The 20,370-nt window shown below is 38.1% G+C and overlaps 1 protein-coding gene across 4 annotated transcripts in view; it reads left to right on the top strand.

The window, feature by feature from the left end:
• The window catches only part of col12a1a (collagen, type XII, alpha 1a), a 56,468-nt gene extending 47,870 nt beyond the window's left edge, over positions 1–8,598 (top strand). For 3 of the 4 annotated variants that reach the window (XM_047157665.2, XM_017476264.3, XM_017476262.3), the window contains 15 exons: positions 179–331; positions 768–845; positions 1,354–1,440; positions 1,897–1,950; positions 2,193–2,288; positions 2,583–2,636; positions 3,032–3,085; positions 3,329–3,382; positions 3,685–3,756; positions 3,904–3,939; positions 4,031–4,097; positions 4,203–4,385; positions 4,935–5,012; positions 6,426–6,596; positions 7,750–8,598. In XM_047157665.2, coding sequence (XP_047013621.1) covers positions 179–331; positions 768–845; positions 1,354–1,440; positions 1,897–1,950; positions 2,193–2,288; positions 2,583–2,636; positions 3,032–3,085; positions 3,329–3,382; positions 3,685–3,756; positions 3,904–3,939; positions 4,031–4,097; positions 4,203–4,385; positions 4,935–5,012; positions 6,426–6,596; positions 7,750–7,901 — 1,389 coding nt within the window. In that variant the 3' untranslated portion in view covers positions 7,902–8,598. Of the gene's footprint in view, positions 1–178; positions 332–767; positions 846–1,353; positions 1,441–1,896; positions 1,951–2,192; positions 2,289–2,582; positions 2,637–3,031; positions 3,086–3,328; positions 3,383–3,684; positions 3,757–3,903; positions 3,940–4,030; positions 4,098–4,202; positions 4,386–4,934; positions 5,013–6,425; positions 6,597–6,811 lie in introns of all 4 variants that reach the window. The other variant, XM_017476263.3, reaches the window with a different exon arrangement.
• Positions 8,599–20,370: the final 11,772 nt, after the last annotated feature.

The raw sequence follows: 20,370 nt of genomic DNA, 5'->3' as shown, positions 1-20,370 counted from the left end.
GTAGTATTTCTAAGTTCTTTACAAGAAGGTCAAGGGTAGTGCTTTCACATTTTGACCTAGATCTGTAAGGGTGGCATTAAAAATTAAAACTGACCCCCAGATTGTTGTGTCTATAATGGAATATTCAGCATTTGCACAAAAAAAGTACTTTGCTGAATTGTACTGTCATACATTGCAGCTTCACATCACTATTTCACCGAAAAACATCAAGCTGAACATTGATTGCCAAGAAGTTGAAGAGAAACCAATCAAAGAGTCTGGCAACATCTCCAAAGATGGCTATGAAGTTCTTGGTAAAATGGCTGGTGGTATGAGGAGACAATCAGCAACAGTAAGTACAAGATACCCAATACTTAATACAGCTCTGTGCAAAATCAGTGTGATAGTTAAGCCACATGTCTTCTTTTTGCTGAAAAGATGATAAAATAAGAGAATTCCATGAAAGTACAATTATCCCTTTGTAGACTGTGGATTTATTACACTTTCTATGTGTCATCACATGTGGAATGGTTAAGAATATAATAAAACACAGTCAGTCTCTCAGTTCTACAGTCCTATTCTCCTGCTATTTTTATAGTGAGGCTAAGCAAGATCTTGCAAATGGAGCAGTTTATATTGATGGCTGAGCTGCTCTGTGCTCATTTGTGTTCTTTTCCTACACACTGTGGGTGATGTGCATGTGGGCATGTTTTTTTGTTCCTAAACCCTGGAGCTCAATGGAAGCCATCTGTAACATCCGTTCCTGTTCTCTTTTTTCTCTCTTGTAGTTCCAGCTCCAGATGTTTGATATTGTCTGCAGCTTGGGATGGACAAGTCGAGACAAATGCTGTGACCTGCCAGCAACAGTAAGAGGATACATAATATTGATTATCCATGAAGAGGATTGCTCCTTTCTTTGTCTTGTATATCTATTTTCAGTTTGAATGTTACTGTAGTTCTTATACTTCAGGGTCAGTCAGTAAACCTGCAACAGACTCTATTTAGGGAAATGGAGAGTTTTATTTTTATATCATGCACATGCTGTAAATGACTGCATTTGTGTAGATGTTATTGTCAGTAAAGTTATTTTGGGTTTATTGTACAGTGTGCCATAGCAAATAAAATGAAAAGTTTCTGTAGTCTGTTGCATCTGCTAAAACGGCAATTGCAGCTTTAAAAAATTAATAAAACACTGCCGGTCTACATCTCATAATTTTGTAGTACATTAACCTTTGCATATTTATTTTCATTGCAAACAATGCAGTTTAGTTTGTGAACTTTCTGATGTTTCTATATGAAGTTCTCTTTTTCTTATTTATGCTTAGAACATGATTGAAACTGCACTATCTGCATTTCTCATTCCTTCTTTTTCAGAGAGATGAAGCAAAATGTCCAGCACTTCCCCACTCCTGCACTTGTGCTCAGGATAGCATAGGGCCTCCGGGACCTTCTGGCCCTTCGGTAAACCCATTATATTCATGTTTCATTGCCCAGTCCTGAAAGTCATTGTGCTACTGCTGCTAATTTAACCTCTGATGCTGAAGGCAGAGAGGTGTAGCATTTCAGGAATGCCCATACTGTAATTGTATTCTCTGCTTTTTGCATTAAGTCCTGGGGTATAAAACAAGGAACCCCTCTTTGTGTTATTGTGCTTGGACACAAGCACAATGGTGATATTTATAAGCATGCATCACAGTGTGGGTTAGCAGCTGGCGGCTTACAGATGTATCAGAAGAGGTGCTGCAAGCCAAACCTGCAAAAAAAACAGCAAAAAAATTTCTGCAAACCTGCAGTAATGACTTTGAGAATGCAAACTGGGCAGCATATTAACTCTAAAGAGGCCTCCTGACAATATGGTTTAGTGCTCAAATCCTCTGCTGTTCAGTTCAGGAACCTGGCTGTTTTCTCTTTTCTCAGGGCAGTCCTGGTACAAAAGGCCCACGTGGCGATAGAGGAGAGACCGGTTCTGTGGTAAACACATTTTCTTCTTAGTGTGTTTTAACCATTTTCCTGGTCCTGAACCAAATACCCCTGAAAACAATCAATTCCTACTAAGTTAATCCCTTAACAAACCCAATCCTTACTAATTTGTGTAGGCTGTGTAGGTCTTTTAAACATAACCAAGATAGCACTGGTGGTAATCTTACCCTGTGTGGGACAGTAAAAACATCTGATTAATATGGTGGGTCAATACATCTCTTTTCTCCACCCAGGGTCCAATGGGCCCACGTGGAGAGCAGGGCCCCCCAGGACAAATGGGACCACCAGGTCCACAAGGCCCTAATGGAATATCTCTTCCTGGAGAACCAGTAGGTTATACACACAATTCTGATGTTTGTTCAGACTGACTTTTTGTACTTATTCACCACCCCCACCCCCCATTTAATTTATCTCTCAGGCAGATTGAATATATGATACTAGGTGCTGAATTGTATTGCCTGGGCCTGATGTTTGATTAGAACTACAGACCCATTTATTTTAACAAAGGCATCACTCATTTGCTCTTTCAGCTGTCTCCCCTTTGAACTGTGGGGTTTGTAATTGAGTGGAGCAAAGGTATTGTTAGAGAGTTAAAGTACATTTCTTCTTTTGTAATTTATCAGGGACGGCCTGGACCAAAAGGAGATCCTGGTGACCCTGGGATACCTGGCCTGAGAGTAAGTTTTTCTTTCTATGTTGCCCATTTGATTTTTGGTCTTCACGCTTTAAAAAAAAAAAAGTTTCATTTACCATCCTCAAGGGTTTTTTGGATTCTCCCTCTGGGGAAGCCCTTAAAGATTGATAACACAAGTTTACATGGTACATTAGGAAGCGTTGATATATACTCAACAGCGCTGAATAAATTGTATGTCACTTTCAATATACATGTTAATAAAGAAACCATAATGTGTTGTTATGGTGCATGTTTGTTACAGTTACTAGTTTTTACAGTTTTGTTAATGAAGCTCATATAAAGAAATATCAACACATTAAAATTGTGAATTATGGGTTTAAGACTACAGTCTGTTGCATGGAACTATTTTTTCAATGTTTATTCTTCATCCTTTTCCAGGGCTCTGTCGGTGCTCCAGGTCCTATCGGTCCTGTTGGACCATCTGGAGCAAGGGTAAGAGTCTTTTAAGCTGAAGGCCCATTTGCTGCTTAATACACAGATTATTTTTGAGTGCTTTGTTTTAGATTACATATCCAGCATAGGTTCTGCTATGTCTGCTCTCACTAAACTTGGACTGCTATCTTGGGCTTTTCTCTGTGACATGTTTAAACATTTCTTCAGATTGGATTATCTCTTCCCTGAGGTGTTTCCATGCTCATGTTACACAGTTTATGATGGTCTTTGGTTTTTGCACAGGGACAAGCGGGACCTGAAGGCCCATCTGGGCCTAGAGGCCCACCGGGACAACTGGTGTGTAATATCAAGGCTTTGTTTTTTTTTGTGTGTGTACAGAGTCTCCCTCTTAATCCAATTATTTCAGTCTACTGCAATTACAAGTGTGCCAGATCTCCATTTACATATTACGAAGACTGAAGGTTCTTGCACCCTGTATTGGGTCAACCTATCTTATGTTTGTGCATACTAAGCAGAAGTATGAATTACATATTTGTACACTGTATTTTGTATAAATCTCTCTTTGCTCTATGCTGTGATATTCAGTATCTATTAATGTATACACATGAATGAGTAGACTTTTTTAAAAATCTTTTCAGGGAAACCCAGGAAACCCTGGAATTCCAGGACTTACTGGTAAACCAGGGAATGCTGGAGAGCCAGGACTTCCGGTATGTATAGATTCTGATGGAATGTATTTAATGAGATGAATTCTTCATTCCTGTGATTCAATCAGAGGAGCAAAACTAGTCTTATATCTATGTCTAGCTAATATTATTGTGCACCTCATTGACTGTTGTAAATCATATCAATTACAGGGACCCGCTGGCATTAAAGGAGAAAAGGGTGAGAGGGTATGTGTTGGTGTCACTTATATCAACAGAAAACAGATGTTTGAGCACAATGAGGCATTTCTATTTATTTTGCTTGGCCTCTGTTCTGTAGGGAGATGCTACTTCCCAAAACATGATGAGATCCATTGCAAGACAAGTCTGTGAGCAGCTAGTTAACAGTAAGTCGTGACTCTGTTAAGCTTCTTTGAACAGTTTTATTGATGAAACAGCTACATTATGTTGCAATTTTTTACTATAATGACGAATGCTTCATTTTTCCATAGGACAAATGAGCAGAATTGACACGATGTTCAACCAGATCCCCACTGGATACCGCAGCAACAATCCTGGTCCTGCTGGGCCTCCAGGCCCTCCTGGGAACCAGGGACCTCGTGGAGAACCAGGTCAAACCGGACGCAATGGTTTCCCTGGAAGCCCAGGTTTACCAGGGCCTCAGGGCGAAATAGGTACATTCATTATTATGCAGATTGATGGAAGGTTCTCTTCTGTAATGACATTTGCAGTGATGGGAGCTGTTTGTGAGTTACTTGTGAGGTTTAGGGACCATAAAAGGATAGGGGCCATTAAGTTTCTGTGTTCTTGTTGTGCAAAGTACATTTAAATATCTGGAGAAATGCCATTCATTACTGTCGAGTTGTGGTTAAGTAAATGCAATGTCCAGTGGCTGGAGAGGATTTTGGGCATTTATAGATTTATTACTCAGTAAAATATTGCATGTGGTATAAAAGTAAAAGAAAAAATTCTAACATGTAGAGACTTGCTCTCCTTAGATAATGTTGGTGGGTAGAAAGTAAAATTAGATTTAGATTTGCAGCATCTAGTCTAGTTTTAATTGAACTAATAGATGCACAGAATTTCTCTCCATTCATAGTGGAGAGAAATTCTCCACTTTGTCTTAATACAGTCCATGTTAATGTGCCTTTCCTATGTATGTTAATTTATTTGCTTTTTGTGAAAATCTTTGGTTGAATCTTTTCTGACCTCCAACACTGCAGGGCCGCCAGGAGAGAAGGGTGAGAGAGGCACTCCAGGTACTGGCACTCGAGGACAGAGAGGATCACCTGGACCACCTGGTGGGTATACAGCGAACAAAATGCATCATTTCCTATGCCAGTTTTGAAAAGAGATACTTCATAGTATTTAGGTATTAGTACTTAAATCCCCTTTCCTCAAGATACATGATTTCACAACCCAAAATCGACTAGCTAGACTAGTACATTTGGAGCTAACAGAAGTAGATAAACCCAACAGGTTTAATTCTTTTACCTTTCCAAAATATTCAGTGCCAATTCTACACCATATATCTGGAATGGAAATAAGGCCACATGCCTGTTCTCAGTTCAAACGTAACTGGACATAGTTCTCTAGTTACTCACTGACCTCTATGAGAACCATTCTTCAGTGTCGGTGGCTGCTGGTGTACATTTAGCCTCTATCATGATTCTCCCTTAGGGAGTTGAAATTGTCTGCTTGTTTCAAAGCAGTCTAGCTCAAGGATGGCGCTGAATGTGAAGGACTGAGATTTACTTAGTTATACCGTATGAACCTCAATTTGGCCAGCTGTGCATCGTAATTTTTTTCTGCTATGTAATCAAAGTATTTCCAGAAAAACATTTTCTTTTTTAAATTTATGTCAGTCTTGCCTAAGAGGGCCACACAGATGTTCTCAAACACAGCTCGAGGCAGACTTTTATTGTATTAATCAGTAGCAGGGGATCTGGACTTGCATGAAAAGCACAAAATAAAAGCAGGCCACTGTTTTTAGTATTATGTCATTGTGGGCTCCTTAATGACTTAAAAATGATAATATGACTAAACATAAACATTTTATGAACCTATAATGATATCGTAATTGGAAAATTTGCTGTGACATGATGTAGACGTGCTTGTGCTAATTTTTACATGCTGAATCAAACAAACAATCAAATAAAGCTTAATTGTAGCAACAAATCTCTAACTCAAATATGATTTAGCATCTAGTGATCTAATAGGACATTTGGGCCCTGAGGTAGCTTAGCCTACATAGTCACCCTGTCTGTGTACTTTTCAGGGTCCCAGGTTTTCTATCACTGAAAGACAAATAATAATGCAAATGTCTGGCAATGCTCTAAAGCCTCTTGCACAAATCCAGCCAAACTAACTCTCCATAAATGAAGTAGGACAGAAGCCCAACTATCACCTTTGCAAAGGGTCACAATCCAGCTGTTACAGGAAGTGTTTTCTCAGGGGGCCTCATTGACACATGTGCTGACTTCAGACTAAAATGGGGTCTGAAATCATTCCAAACATGGTTTTGCACTGTCTAGACAGAAAGGAGTAAGGGGGGAAATCCTTGGAGATTGCCCACCCTTGCTCCATTTTAATTGAGCAGTCAAAATATTTAAATTATAGTGCTAGAAACCAGTTTCCCCCTTCCCCTTCCAGTTGAATTTTAAGTATGATGTCAGTGGGTCTCTGATGATTTTCTGCTTTTTGCTTTCCTTCAGGACCACCAGGCTTATCCCAGACCGGCCCTCCCGGACCTGCAGGCTCAGATGGGCCACGTGGGCCATCAGGACGCTCAGGTTCTCCAGGTATCAGAGGACCACCAGGACCTCCAGGTTACTGTGATTCCTCTCAGTGTGTCGGAATTCCATACAATGGAGGAGGATACCAGGGTAAGTGTGCCAGTTACAGGGAATAGAGCTGAGCATTTAGCATGCATTAATTGTCTTTAACAGAAAAACCATAGTTGGCTAACTGTTTGAAACATGACTGAATAATTAGAGAATGGCATGTGTGTTGTTTATTTCACACAAAAACAAACAAACAAACAAACAAACAAACAAACAAACAGTATCTTTGCACTAACACCATCTTTAACCCCTTTCAGGTTTTGCATAGTATGCATAGTATGCTGCGTGTCCTCCTTAAGCATTGACATCCTGAAAAAACAAACCTGTGTCTGAGAGATCAGCGCACTTTCTAATAAGCTTTTAAGGATAACAACCATGGATTTGATTAATGAACATTTGCACACCACCTCTAAAACCAAATCAAACCAAAGACTGGACTGGACTGCCACTAACACCAGCGCACTGCTACTCTTATCAGGCAGGTGACAGTGATGGCTACATACCTGTGGCCTGGTTGCATCTTGAACTCCAAAGCAGGAAACAGCAAGAGTGAGCTTCCTTTTAAGGAAGAAGCATGTAAAACTACTAACCATGATGAGTATAGCTGAGTTCAGCAATGATAATAACAGATGAGGTATTTGTATATAAACCATGTAAATTAATTTTAGTTACACAGTATTCTAAAATGGGTTAATATCTGTCATCAAGCTTGTGCCTCTTAGCTTGCTTCATACTGACTGCCAACATAACCTTATATATTTTATTTTGTTATTATTTTCTTACGTTGCTTTAATTGGTGAATACAGCCTCCGCTCAGGTTAATAATATAGCATGTGCTTTTCGGAGCCATGATTTTCTTGGTTTTGTTTGCAGAATGCTGTATTCACAAATGAGTCTTTTTATTGTGATTTATCTTATGCTATAATACCTCGATGTGCTGTAACAAAGGTAGCTCACAGCATAGGTAGCTCACAGCTAGTGGTAGTCTATTTTACATGATGTGACCACTTGAATTTATAATTTCTAGTTTTTCTTTTTTCTATACCAGGTGTTAGATTTAGACTCATGGTATAGAAGCAGCAATGACTGTACTCGCGTCTCAGCTTCAAGTTAACTTTTTCCATTTAACTCCAAATAGTAGTTACTAAAACCCACAATGCATATTTTCCATTGGCCGAATAATATTTCCAACCAGGCCCCTACCAGCCTGAGCCTGAACCCCAGGTAGTGCCAATCCCTGAGGAACCATCAGAAGATACTGTGACAGAGATTCAGTCCCCAGGTTTACGAAATCAGCGTGGGAAGCGATCGCTATCAACAGAGGGAACTAAAAGGATAAAAACATAAACCAATGAAGAAGTATCTTTATATTTTATTCATATGAAGGACATTCAAAACTAAATGCATTGGATCAGTCTTCATGCATGTTCAAATTTAACAAAGTAGATGTAAGGTTGATCTTCAATCCATCATTGCAAAACATGTGCTCACTCCCCAATTTATTTTGTGATTGTAACTTAAGTTCATTTTATGTTTATATGAGGCTCTGTTTAATGCACTAACCATGAGATCAGTATTCGGTACATCAAAGGTAAGATGTAGAGACTCACACAAAATGAAATCTCTCAGATCATTCAAGTTTATCGACTCAATTTTTACAGTGCAGTTTTTTTTGCCTTCCTTCACAACTCTGAAGGCTTTTGGTTGTAATTACATACTCGTACTCAAAACCTTGTTAAACCTGGCTTTTGTTTCATTATTCTAAATATTTATCTGTTGTATACCAACTCACAGCTCATTTCTTTTACCAAAGGTAGAATTGCATGACTGTGCTGTATATTTAGTAAGTACATTTTAAGATCAGAATATAGTTTTTTCCTTTTTATATCAATGTTAAACGCAGTTGGAATTTGTTGCAAGACTATGTTCATAGAATTGCTCATTTGCATTTTAACTGCACATTGTGAATTTCACAGCCTTATTTTCTTATTTATTTCTGAATCAGAAGAGGCATTTTTCAATAAAACTACTGAAAAGGTTTAAAGTGTGTCAGTGATCTGTTCTATCTCTTCTGAAACGACAGAGTTACCGGCAAAGTATAAGTATAAGCAAACAACAAGTATAAGCAAACAATAAACAAATTTTCACAAAGTTAAATAGAAAAAAATCCCACAATTTCTGTTAGACCTTGAAATAGCTTGGTTTCTGAACAAAATCATGAATACAGCTCCTGAATTCATGTCAAAGTTTGTTTTGGGATACAGGTTATTCACACAAATTATTTTCACTACAAGTCTTGTGATGAATTTATTTAGCCAGATCATGGATATCATAAGGACAAACTAATTCAGTATGGACAGTAACATGCAAACCTCTGGCACAGTTGTAGAGTCTGTTTTGTGCATCAAAACCATATTTAGCAATTATTCAATACCTATTTACATGAATGCATACAATTACCAGCAATATACAGGTGAAGGCACTTCCCTAATTCATCACAGTGGAATGTCTTCTGATGAGACTGAAACATTCCATCAAAGGCATTTTGTAAATTAATCAAGGACACTGACAATTTCAGAACAATTATTTTATGTGTAGAATTATATAATCTTGCTCAACACATTTAAAATGAGTTGTAATATAAGCTAATATCATTGGTATATATGGACAATATATGAGGCAGATGGGGCAGAGCCCCATCATAGATTATTGTTAAGCTTCATAAAGCCCTCAATTGCAGTCCATATATTTTAAATTCTGTTGAAATTCTCTTTATCTATTTTGAGTATCTGAAGATGTACAGTATATTTCATTGATTTACTCACCATTCTAAATGTTACAGAAACATGTGGCAGCATGCTCACAGCCCTATTGAGCTCTATAGAGTTATTATACCTATTGGGCAAAAATGGGAATAGCAACATGTGGGCACTCTATGAACATAAGAATGGACTTCTTCACTGAAAATTTAAGTGGAGGATTTGGGCTAGTCTGAGGTCTTTCTCATGGTTTTGAGAGGAGTTTGTCTGGACATTTTGCTGAAACCAGGCAACTCTGGTTAATGATATTTGCTCTTTGGGAATCACGCCAACTTATCAAACACAGTAGGAAAAAAAAGCATTTTTAAGCACTCAAACATACTGCTAGACTGTATGCTGGATGACTGTACGTTGTCAACTCTCAGCTGCCTATTACAGAGTTAAAGCTCTAAAAATTCACTAGATAGCCTGTAGGATACAGTCTTATCTGAAAGTATTAGAATGGCAAGGCCAATTCTTTTGTTTTGCTGTACACTGTTTGGGGAAAAAATAAATAAGTAAATAAATAAATGAGAAGATAGATCAGAATTTCAGCTTTCATTTCCCTATATATATATATCTAGATGTGTTAAACAACTTAGAACCTTTCATGGCAGATCACCTAAATTTTTGAGTGAGCAAAAGAATAGGAACAGCCATGCAAGCCAAAGTCATGATAACTAAACTGTGCTTAACCAATGAGCTTGAATGTTTTGTCTTGATTCTTTCTTTCTCCAAACTTTGAACATCACTTTGGTTGAGGTTAATCATGGTTCCATATGGCCATATTTCTTTGCAAATTCCATTCTTGTCTTCCAGTTGTTACTGCTGATAAGTGGTTTGCATCTTGTTGTATGGCCTCCATATTTATTCCCTTGAAGTTGTTTTTTTGAATGGTGGACTGTAGTTAGTTACAATTACATTTTATATAGTGCTTTACTAGACACTCAAAGCACTTTACATAGTATGGGGGGACCTCCTCAACCACCACTAGTGTGTAGCATCCACCTGGATGATGCGATGGCAGCCATAGTGTGCCAGAACACCCACCACACACCAGCTATTAGTGGAGAGGAGAGAGTCATGTAGCCAATTCAGAGATTTTGATTATTAGGGGGCCCATGATAGAGAATGGGGGAATTTTAATTTTAGTGTAATTTTTAATGGCCACAGAGAGTGGTCGCGGTTTAACGTCTCATCCGAAATACATGCATGAGGCCCCACACAGACCATAGGGTAAGCACCCCCTGCTGGCCTCACTAATACCACTTCCAGCAGCAACCTTAGTTTTCCCCAAAATGTCTCATATCCAGGTACTGGGCAGAATCAACCCTGCTTAACTTCAGTGGGAAACCAGGCAAGAACTGCAGGGAGATATGGCTCTGGCATATTGTGATACTTTCACCCCTGCATTGTGGAAGTTGTTGGTGATGTCACTGACTGTTGTTTTGGGTTTTTATTCAAAGCTCTCACAATGATTTTGTCATCAGCTGTTTTTGTTTTCCTTGTCCGACCTATTCAGTGACTGTTGCTCAGTACACCAGTGGTTTATTTATTTTCCAGGACATTCCAAATTGTTGCATTGGCTATGTCCAATCCTTGTGCAATGTATATGATCGATTTTTCCCTCCTTTCCCAGCTTCAAAATGGCCTGTGAAACCCAGGGCTCATATCAAGAGTAGAAATTGAGAGGTATTAATTGTTTAAACAACCAATCTAACAAGGTACACCTGGGCAACAAGAAACACCTGTCAGTCACATGTTCCATTATTTTTGATCACTTGAACAATTTCTGGGTTCAAACAAAAGGTTCTTAGAACCATGTTCTAAGTTGTTTAATGCATCTAGTTGTAAATATCAGGAAATAAAAGCTGAAATTCTGATCGATCATCTCATATTCTCATATTTATAATCTTTTGATCTCAAACCCAATATAGCAAAAACAAAGGAATTAGCCTTGCAGGTGCAATACTTGCAGATGCAATACAGAGGGGACTGTAAGTCAAAGCATGATGTTGTCCTGCCCCACCAAAATCTATGGTCACAAACCACTGCTGGGTATATAACACAAACATGCATCTGAACATTTGTTTTCCATCATATCTTCAGGGTTGGACACTGAATTTGGTAATAAAATAAATATGATAATGAAAAAAGGCCTGTGAAAAAGGTCTGTGTCTTTGTTGAAGTTCCCGCAGAAACATGTGCTCTCAATCAATTACGTCTGTTTAATATGAGCTATTTTCCAACATTTTACCAGCCCGTAAAGTTCAGACTTCACAAAGTAATTTTGTTCCAAACTGTCTACTTTGAATGATATGTAGCTCTTTTGCTACCTATTTCAGCACTTTCTGAGACATTACGGCATCAAACCTGTCCTAGTGGCTTCTACAAGCTGTAATCAGTGATGGGGATTATTATTATTATTATATTGGTTGGTTGGTGAGTTGCCAGTTTATTTAGTACTAGATAGATTTGTCAAATAAAGTGTGTGTTTAGCTCAAAAGGCTTGTTGATGTGCTGCTTTTAGCTCAGATGAGCTCAAAAAGAATGCTTCTAACCAAACCAGCACCATGTGGAAAATTCTTTCACTCCAAATCATGGCATCATGTGTGAATCATGGAAAAGAAGCAGTACGTGAGAACTGGCATGCCAGCTGATGTTTTTTTTTTTTTTTTTTTTTAAATCAGAAATACTGTGTTGAATGACTCTCAGAGTTTAATATTAGAATAGAAAAACAGCCACTGATCAATCAAAGTGACTATAACCCTAAGGCTTATAACTTTAAAACACATAAAACACATAAAACAACACCTCCATGTATGTTAAAAACTCAAACGTATTGAAATTGTCCTAAACTCATTTGTGGTATGAAGATTCAGATGAAAGGTTTATAAAAAAAAATAAAAATAAAAATAAAAAAAACCGTTACCAACTGTCTGTCAGCCTCTGTTGATTTCAGTTTCACGTATTTCAGGTAAAAATATATATATATTGGCGGGCAAACAAATGAAGATAAAGAGATCATGTAAATTCACTTCCCAACATATAAATATACACTCACCAACCACTTATTAGGAACACCTGTACTCCTGCTCATTCATGAAATTATCTAATCAGCCAATCAAGTGGCAGCAGCACAGTGCAAAAAACATCAGACTGAGTAAAAATGTGTTCTCTGTGACTTTGATTGTGGCATGATTGTTGGTGGCAGTTGAGCTGGTTGGAGTATTTCAGAAACTGCTGATCTCCCGGTATTTTCACACACAACAGTCTCTAGATTTTACACAAGATGCCAATATTAGTGGAGGTGCGAAAAACATCAAGTGAGTGGCAGTTTTGCGGGGGAAATGCCTCGTTGATGACAGGTCAAAATAGGTACACTGGTTTGTGCTGACAGAAAGGCACTTAAAAAAACAACACTTTTTACAACCATGATGAGCAGAAATGCATCTCAGAGTACCCAGCAAACAGGGGTCGTCCAATTAGATGCGCATTTGGTCTGGTTTATAACGTTCGTTGGCGGATGTTCCGAGGACGTCAGAGTCATAACATAAATCATAACACTACTGAATGTGTTCATTTCAGCGAAAGTCCCCTAAGCTTCCTGAATGGCTGATGGATGTCCTGTGAACGTCCCCTTCAATGTCCGTAGGATGTCAAGAGGATCCTACACGTGGACGTTCAGGGGACGTTTGTAGAGGCCATTTAGGGGATGTCCTGGGGACCTTTTTTGTCAGCTGGGTAGTCGACAACACATCAAACCTTGAGGCAAATGAACAAAATACCACATTGGTTTTCCACTCCTGTCAGCAAAGAACAGGAATCTAAGGCTACAGTGGGCACATTTTCACCAAATCTGGACAGTTGAAAAAAGGCCATGTGATGCTTTCCCAAACTTTAGGCAGATTGACTAAATTAAGCAATGCAATCAAGGCAAGCTAAGAAAATAGCATCAATAAAGACACTTCCATGCCATTTTGTAATAATGTATTTTTTCTTTCTTAAAGTAAAAAGTATGTCAAAATATGTTATTGGCAGATTTTTTTTTTTTTTTTGGCAAAACAAGATTTTTGCCAATATTAGCTGCTTTCCAAAATTCAGCCCATTCAAATTTTAACAGTAGGAAGTAACCCAGTTTTTCTATGTGCTTGGAGAATTAGGTAATTTTAAATTCTGCTGTTTGATAAGTGTAGACTTTATATGGCATTGAGTTTTCCCTGTGGAGAATGTTTCTCTAGGATAAGAATGCGACCACTACTTTGGCTGCAGCAGAATTTATACCCTCTTTGAGCCCCCTGAGTCAATCTTTTGCAACCTTTATTTGTAAAACACATTGCTAAGTGACTGGCCACTGAAGCTGTCTCAAACAAATACCCCTAACCCTACCCCCATCCCCAAATTGTTAAAGGAGGATCACAGGCATCCCTTGTCTAACCTACTTTCATGTGACAAGCTTTCATTCCTGATTTAAAAGACCAGCCATCCAGAGTGAATAGCAGTCAGTAGGTCCTTTATAGCAGTTTGTATGAAAAGGCCTAATACATGAAAAGGCAAGAAAATAAGAATAAATACACCCTAATGGCCTTTGATACATAGAAACTGATCTTAAATATCATTCTAATAGTATTTACATATGTTCTAAGCATAAATTAAGTTCCTATGCGTTGTGATGTAGCATTATTAAAACAATGTTACATCTCATTTAAACTGGCTAAACTATGATAGCAGTGGTAGATCATTTGGATTGTAATGGGAAATCCATATTATGGCCATGGAAACAATTCAAAAAACAGTCAGGAAGCATTTTTTCCTCCCAAATCCTCTTGGTCTCCTTCTGGTGGTTTGTCTGTGGGAGTGCTGCTGAAAGGTCATCTTCCAAGCAAATCTCCCCACAGCAGTTCCAGACACCTCAGAAATTTCTGATTTTCATCATTTATGGAGTTGAAAAAAAAAAGATATGTCCTGAACTCCCTGAAGTCTGAAGGAGTATTTGTAAATAAAAAAAAATAAAAAATCATGTCCAAATTTTCAATATCTATATCCCAGAATCCAACATCAATCCAGTGTTGTCATGTTTGTCCCATATCATCATTTTTTTCTGTTTAACCTCAACTTATACTGAATATCTTGTCAGAAATCCAGTGTTGAATTCATAACCATGGATCATGGTTAATTTGCTATAAAGTTATACAGCATATAGAATAATCATGATGGAGCACAGATTTTCCTGAGCTGTCTATCACCCACGCTTATCCTGTTTCTCTTCTGACCTAAATACCTTTAACGGCCTGATTACTAAGAACTATTTTTCTGAGTTTAAACAAGGCCCATGTGAACTTGCAAAAAGTATTTCACCCATAGAGCTGATCTTCATGTTTCACTCATATCTGGGGGTTGTGTGGAGTGTAAAAACTCTAAATGACAAACATTACTATACACATTACTGTTAATTATGAATTTTTTACTTGTATTTTTATTTGGTATGTTCCATCAAAGACAAAATGTTAATCATTTTAAAATAATTTAATAAGAGTGTTCCATCTTACAGGTGGAATAAATTTGCCTTTTGTGTGTTAGCTAAGAGACAGGAAGCATCTGTGATTTAGGAAAACTACTAGTGGCTCTTTACAACAAAGAAATGTTTAGATGATCTCACCACAGCAATTGGGATTAGATATTATCAGTGAAATACACCCCCCCCCCCCCCCCCCCCCCACCCCCAAAACTCCCCCTTCCTCTGCATTCATTCCTAAAATGTCATCCAGTGAGTCAGCAGCAGACCCTCTGGTCACTTGGTTTTGGTCCTGGTTTTTGGACCATCCAGCTTACTTAGGTAATAACTATAGGTTTATAACACTTTCATAACAATAAGCTGTTAGGAAACCTTGCAAGAAGCTCTTCCTGAGAACATCTCAAGCGTAACAACTGACAAATACTGTTATAATTCCTTTTCTTAAACATTTCAATTTGAGCCATTCTTAGAATCTAAAAATAATCAATGACGTTAATCTTGCACAATAGTGCATCGAACAGACATCCAGGTGTTTTTATTATTACGAATTTTGCCGAGTTCCAGGAAATGGCTCTTTCATCCACAATTTTCTGGTTTGGACACAAGAGATACAGGAAAAAACATGCAAATCTTCACAGTAAGGATTATTCATTTCAGAGTAGTGTTACATCATACCCTCAGACCATCCAGCTTTTTATATGACAATTAATGAAAATATGACTAAGTAAAAGCTTTAACACCCTCCACTCTTCTGGGAAGTCTTTCTGCTATTTTGGAAAGTGCATGTACATCGGAAACTGATGTCGGGCGAGGAGGCCTGGCATGTAGTAGCATTCCAATTCATCCCAAAGGTGTGCAGTAGGGTTGAGGTCAGGGCTCTGCGCAGGTCACTCAAGTTCTTCCACACCAACTTTGGCAAACCATTTCTTCATGGAGCTCGCTTTGTGCACATGGGCATTGGCATACTGGAACATTATATATTTTGGTTTCATCTGACCATAGAACCTAATCCCATTTGAAGTTCAGTAGTGTCTCGCAAACTGAAGACGTTTGAGTTCCTAGTCACCCAGAAGTTCCTAGTCACAAAAAAATGGGAAAAGGGCACATGTGGCTTAGTGGTTAGCATGTTCTCCTCACACTGCCAGGGTTGGGGGGTCGATTCCCGTGCTGCGGGGGTTTCCTCCAGGTACTCTAGTTTCCTTGCCCAGTCCAAAGACATGTATGGTAGGCTGATTGACATGTCCAAAGTGTCTGTAGTGTATGAATGGGTGTGTGAATGTGCATGTGATTGTGCCCTGCGATGGATTGGCACCCTGTCCAGGGTGTCCCCCGCCTTGTGCCCCATGCATCCTGGGATAGGCTCTAGGTTCCTCACAACCTTGAAGGATAAGCAGTATGGAAAATGGGTGGATGGATGGATCAAACGGAATATACTTCAAATATATTTTATCTCACACGAATTCATATGAGCGCCAATAAGTTTATTTATTTATTTATTTATTTATTTATTTTATAAACCTGTGTCGTGTTTGCAAGTGTTTGATATCCATGAGAGTAGAGTATTTTTGTGAATTCTTTGAACAAAATATCAAAAGGTTAAACATTAAGGACAGTTTTTCACAGCCTTCTTTACTCATATTTACCAAGGGTGCCAATATTACTGGACAACACTGTAAATACTGGAATCTTGGATGCAAAAAAAATTGGATGCAATGCATATATTCATTTAATAACTGTAACTCCACTGAATTCATCATACCTTTTAAAAGAAAATCCAACAATATTTATTTACAGATGACAAATAGGCCTCCCAGATGCAAAAAGGCATACCAAAATCATTAGATATAAAACATTTCCAGATAAAGTGCTGACTGTTCAAACACTTTTGGTAATTGGTTAATTCTGTAGCCCTTATAAAGTTTAAATAGGCATCTATGAACGACATGTTCTGGAAAGGTCTTGTGGTGAGACCTACAAATGTTTCTAAACTGAGCTATTAAAAAAGTGTCATACTCACATTGTAAAGCCTTATCTCCAAATATAGAAGCAAGATAGACAGGAAGTGGTGAAGCAATGGAGAAAAGACACTTTTTTCCATAAGGCTATCAAACAGAACCAAGAAGAAAAAAAGACTTGAACTTCTGTTGAGAGACTAAAATATTTAGTATGTACTTGCAGTGATTACTTATTAACACATTTATAGACTATAAAGGAAAGCATTGCACTGATACTAATACTGATTGCATCTCCACTTACCCCACTTACCTTAGTTTAAAATACACCCACATTAATGTATTTCATCTGCCATTCATATTTTGCTAATGTATTAAACATATTTGTTGCCATATACACCGATCAGCAGTAACATTAAAATCACTGGTGAAGTGAATAACATTGATTATCTCATTACAATGGCACCTGTCAAGGGGTGGGGGGGGGGGGGGGGGGGGGTGGGGGGGGCATACATAACGCAGCAAGTGAGCAATCAGTTTTAATAGTTGATGTGCTGGAAGCAGATCTGAGTGACTTTGACAAGAGCCAAATTAGGATGGCTAGACGACTGGGTCAGAGGATCTCCAAAACAGCAGATCTTTTTGGGTGTCCCCAGTATGGGGTGGTTAGTACAACTGGTGAACTGGTGACAGGATCATGGGCACCCAAGACTCACTGATGCGCATGGGGAGCGAAGGCTAGCCTGTCAGGTCTGATCTCACTGAAGAGCTGCAGTAGCACAAATTGCTGAAAAAGTTAATGCTGGCTATGATAGAAAGGTGTCAGTACACAGTATGTCATAGCTTGCTGTGTATGGGACCGCGTAGACGCAGATCGGTCAGAGTGCTCTTGCTGACCCTTGTCCACCACCGAAAGCGCCTACAATGGGCATGTGAGCATCAGAACAAGTGGGCATGTGGATCATGGAACAATGTAAGAATGTGGCCTGGTCTGATGAATCATGTTTTCTTTTACATCATGTGGACAGCTGTGTGCGTGTATTTCACTGGCCTTGTGATGCTCTGGGCAAAGTTCTGCTGGAAAACCTTGGGTCCTGGCATTCATGTGGATGTTACTTTGACACATACCACCTGCCTAAACATTTTTCCAGAAAAAGTACACCCCTTCATGCCAACGGTATTCCCTAATGGCAGTGGCATCTTTCAGCAGGATGTGTCCTGCCATACTGCAAAAATTGTTCAGGAATGGTTTGAGGAAAATGACAAAGTGTTCAAGGTGTTGACTTTGCCTCCAAATTCCCCAGAGCTCCATCCGATCGAGCATTTGTGGGATGTAGTAGACAAACAAGTCCAAGCCATGCAGGCCTCACCTCACAACTTACAGGACTTAAAGTATCTACTGCTAACTTCTTGATACTAGATACCACAGGACACCTACAGAGATCTTGTAGAGTCTATGCCTCAACAGGTCAGAGCTGTTTTGGTGGCACAAGGGGGATCTACACAATATTAAGCAGGTGGTTTTAATGTTATGGCTGAATTGTGTATCACAATATCACATTTTATTTTTTGCAGCGTTAATGTTTTATGATATTCATATGTATCTCATGACAATACAACCTTACATGACAATATAATCTTATGTCACATATTATACATTAGTTATGGTGCTCTAGTAAGCATATAATATGTTATAACAAATGTCCTAACTATGCCATTAAAGCCTTGACCATAACATTTCATGGTGGAGACAAGAGCATTCACAATGAGTTAATATCAGAAGCTTACAGCTGTTTCTAAAAGAATCAGATTTAAGACAGCTAATTATCTATCGCTTGGTCAAGTTTGATTAAACCTGTTCAATATCAGGACTACAGGACGTTTATTCAACAGAAATTTGAGCCAATTACTGAGTAGTACCATATTCTCTGGGAACTTATTTTTACAACCAATCCCTGACCTCATTTCCCCTAAAGTTACCAAGTAACTATTAGTAGCATCATAAAATTTAACAATCTGAGCCACAGCTGCTAAATGATGCAGGGTGAAACTATTTGTTTTCTTTTTTTTTTTTTTTTTTTTGAAGTTCATCGATTAACCATTTAAAGCATCAGCTTAAGTTTTTTTAAAATTCATCTTAAATTCCCTCTGCATTTTTAAGTTGATGTGGATAACTTCATTATTCATTAAACTCATTTAAAGTTAAACACCTCTACAGGGAGACAAATATTTAGAAACTAAATGTGAAATTATATGATGGATACTTACAATCTTTGGGATCAGATCATATGACAAGCACAACTATTAAATGGTTTATGATTTTTTTTTAGACACAAAACCAAATCCTTAATTGTATTTTGATTAATAGGATTGTGGATATGGTTTTATAACAGTGCACTCTATCCAAACACAATCTGAATAGAATTTGGTTTACATTCCACCTTACAGAATCCCGCAGTTGCTTTTATCTTCCCTGACCTTCAGTGTGTACCTGTTTCACAGTTAGACACCTCGGAATACGTAAGAACTTCTTGAGATAATTACTGCTTGTGTGGTTTTGTCATTAATGCTGTTTGTGCAATTATGAGCTATATGCTACATCCCTCTCTGTATAGCTTTCTAGCACATATATTTTATTAAACCTTGCATATGTACCCTTAGCTCAAGTTCTAGTGTTACAGGGGGAGATATAGAACAACATTTTTACAACATTTTATAGCAACATGCTTGACATTCACCTTTCATATCTGTTCTATTTTTTGTACTCTCATGTAAACCCTTATGCCTATTCAATATTTATATAAATTAGTCACTACCTTATGTACAAGCCTGAGTACAAGCCAGCAAATTGTATGTGTTTACTTAGAACACATTTGGGAAAGCGTAACTTGAAAGGCGTGGTTAAGAAGGCATGTGTTTAGATGGAGTCAGTGGGTTGACTTATAGTTGGCATAAGAACCCTCTAAAGGGACATCAAATAGTGTTAAAAGGAAACCTCAGTTCTGAAAAATCAATTTGAAAATTGCTTAAAATTTGTTTGCCTTCTTAGTTACAATCCTTATCTTCCATTCACAGTCTCACAATATGTAAAAGTCTTATGAGACATTAGAGATCTCCATCTTTAATGTGTAAATAAAGCTACTGAAGTGAACAATACATAGTACCAGTAACATCACCAAACTCTGTCTTTGAGCTTCAAGCTTAAGGCCTTAGTTTGATCATTTTAAAAAATAAATAAATAAATAAAATAATTTGAGGCATATTTTCCACAGAGATCTGTCTGGAGTGAAAGGCTGGGCCAGATTAGCTGTTGCCAGTAATTTAATCAAGCCCATATGTGCTGGTATTTGAGGGGGTTATGGTGAGGAAGTGGAAAAGACAGCTACTTGAATGTTAAAAAAAAAACAACCTTGCATACCTACAGGGCAGTCTACCTTCCCAAGAAGTTATTTAATCATGATAGTTCCCATTTTTTGTGTGAGTAATGTTTAGCAGAATTTTATTACAAAAAACATTATATTAACACATACCAGTCAATTAAATTCAGGCAG

This window comes from Ictalurus punctatus, chromosome 9 (assembly GCF_001660625.3).
Source record: "Ictalurus punctatus breed USDA103 chromosome 9, Coco_2.0, whole genome shotgun sequence".
In the NCBI taxonomy this organism is placed as follows: Eukaryota; Metazoa; Chordata; class Actinopteri; order Siluriformes; family Ictaluridae; genus Ictalurus; species Ictalurus punctatus.
This window is presented reverse-complemented; position numbering and strand designations above follow the sequence as displayed.